Genomic DNA, 932 nt, shown 5'->3' on the forward strand with positions numbered 1-932 from the left:
AATAATAATAATAAACATTAAAATAAACTGAAATTAATAACAAAAAGCATGCCCTTGTGCGAAAGAACAAAAGCAGACTCCTAATCTCCTGCTTGTATTATAAACCATTTTTCGTTAATCCAGAGCTTCAGTCAGTCAAACCCAACTCTCATTTTACACACAAAATTAACCAAAAAAACCCCTACAAATTCAGGAAATTCTCCCAACGAGGGTGCTTTTTGTAAAAGCTCCTCTCCAGCTCGGGTAAGAAAAAAAAAAAATTTAATAACTGGCAGCCAAACATCCCTGGCTAACTGAACTCTTTCTGTTCCTCATAACCCATGGAAGACAGAGAGGAGGAGGATGAACTGAGACTCTCTATGCCCTCCAAATCCAACAGTGAGAAGGACCTCACGGGAAAAGATTTCCTCTCGGTTTCAACCAGCGGAGAAACCCACGGAGCTGCTTCAACCTTGCCGGACGAATTGGCACGCCGCTTTGAACAGCCTGACCGATCACACTCTGCCGCCTCCCACCTGCAAGCCAAGGAGAAGAGTTTCTTCCTCTTTCTGCTGTAAGCATTCTCTGGCTTGCCGAGCTCCTTCGCGGATGCTACTTTGGTCATTGCATCAGACAGCACAGCAAATGATTTTGATTTTCCGCAATAGAATTTAGAGATGCCTCTCCTACAAAGTTTAATATCTTCAAATTCTTCTCATAAAATTTCTTCATAGTTCTCTACACTATATATTGGAGGGAAATCTTCTAAAGAATTCCTTACATGGAGGGCACCCGAAACATTGATATTAACAAATCAAGCACCAAGGTGATTTTTTGAGTCACCGAACCTATGCATTTATGTGTGCCACCACCAAACCATTGCGAATATTGTGAATATGATAAAAATGAAAAATATGGAGATTGGGCTTTTATCATGAATTTTCATATTTGAG

General features: G+C 40.3%; 1 protein-coding gene across 1 annotated transcript; it reads right to left on the reverse strand.

Annotated features, from left to right (window-relative positions):
* Window positions 1–61: 61 nt before the first annotated feature.
* LOC110034670 lies at window positions 62–667 on the reverse strand (the record flags this gene model as incomplete). The annotated part of the gene is given in 1 exon segment (XM_020738916.1): window positions 62–667. A coding segment is annotated over 1 exon segment (378 nt), but the record flags the coding sequence as incomplete, so codon positions are not given.
* Between the last annotated feature and the right edge of the window lie 265 nt (window positions 668–932).

Source organism: Phalaenopsis equestris, unplaced genomic scaffold (assembly GCF_001263595.1).
Source record: "Phalaenopsis equestris unplaced genomic scaffold, ASM126359v1 Scaffold192037, whole genome shotgun sequence".
Lineage (NCBI taxonomy): Eukaryota > Viridiplantae > Streptophyta > Magnoliopsida > Asparagales > Orchidaceae > Phalaenopsis > Phalaenopsis equestris.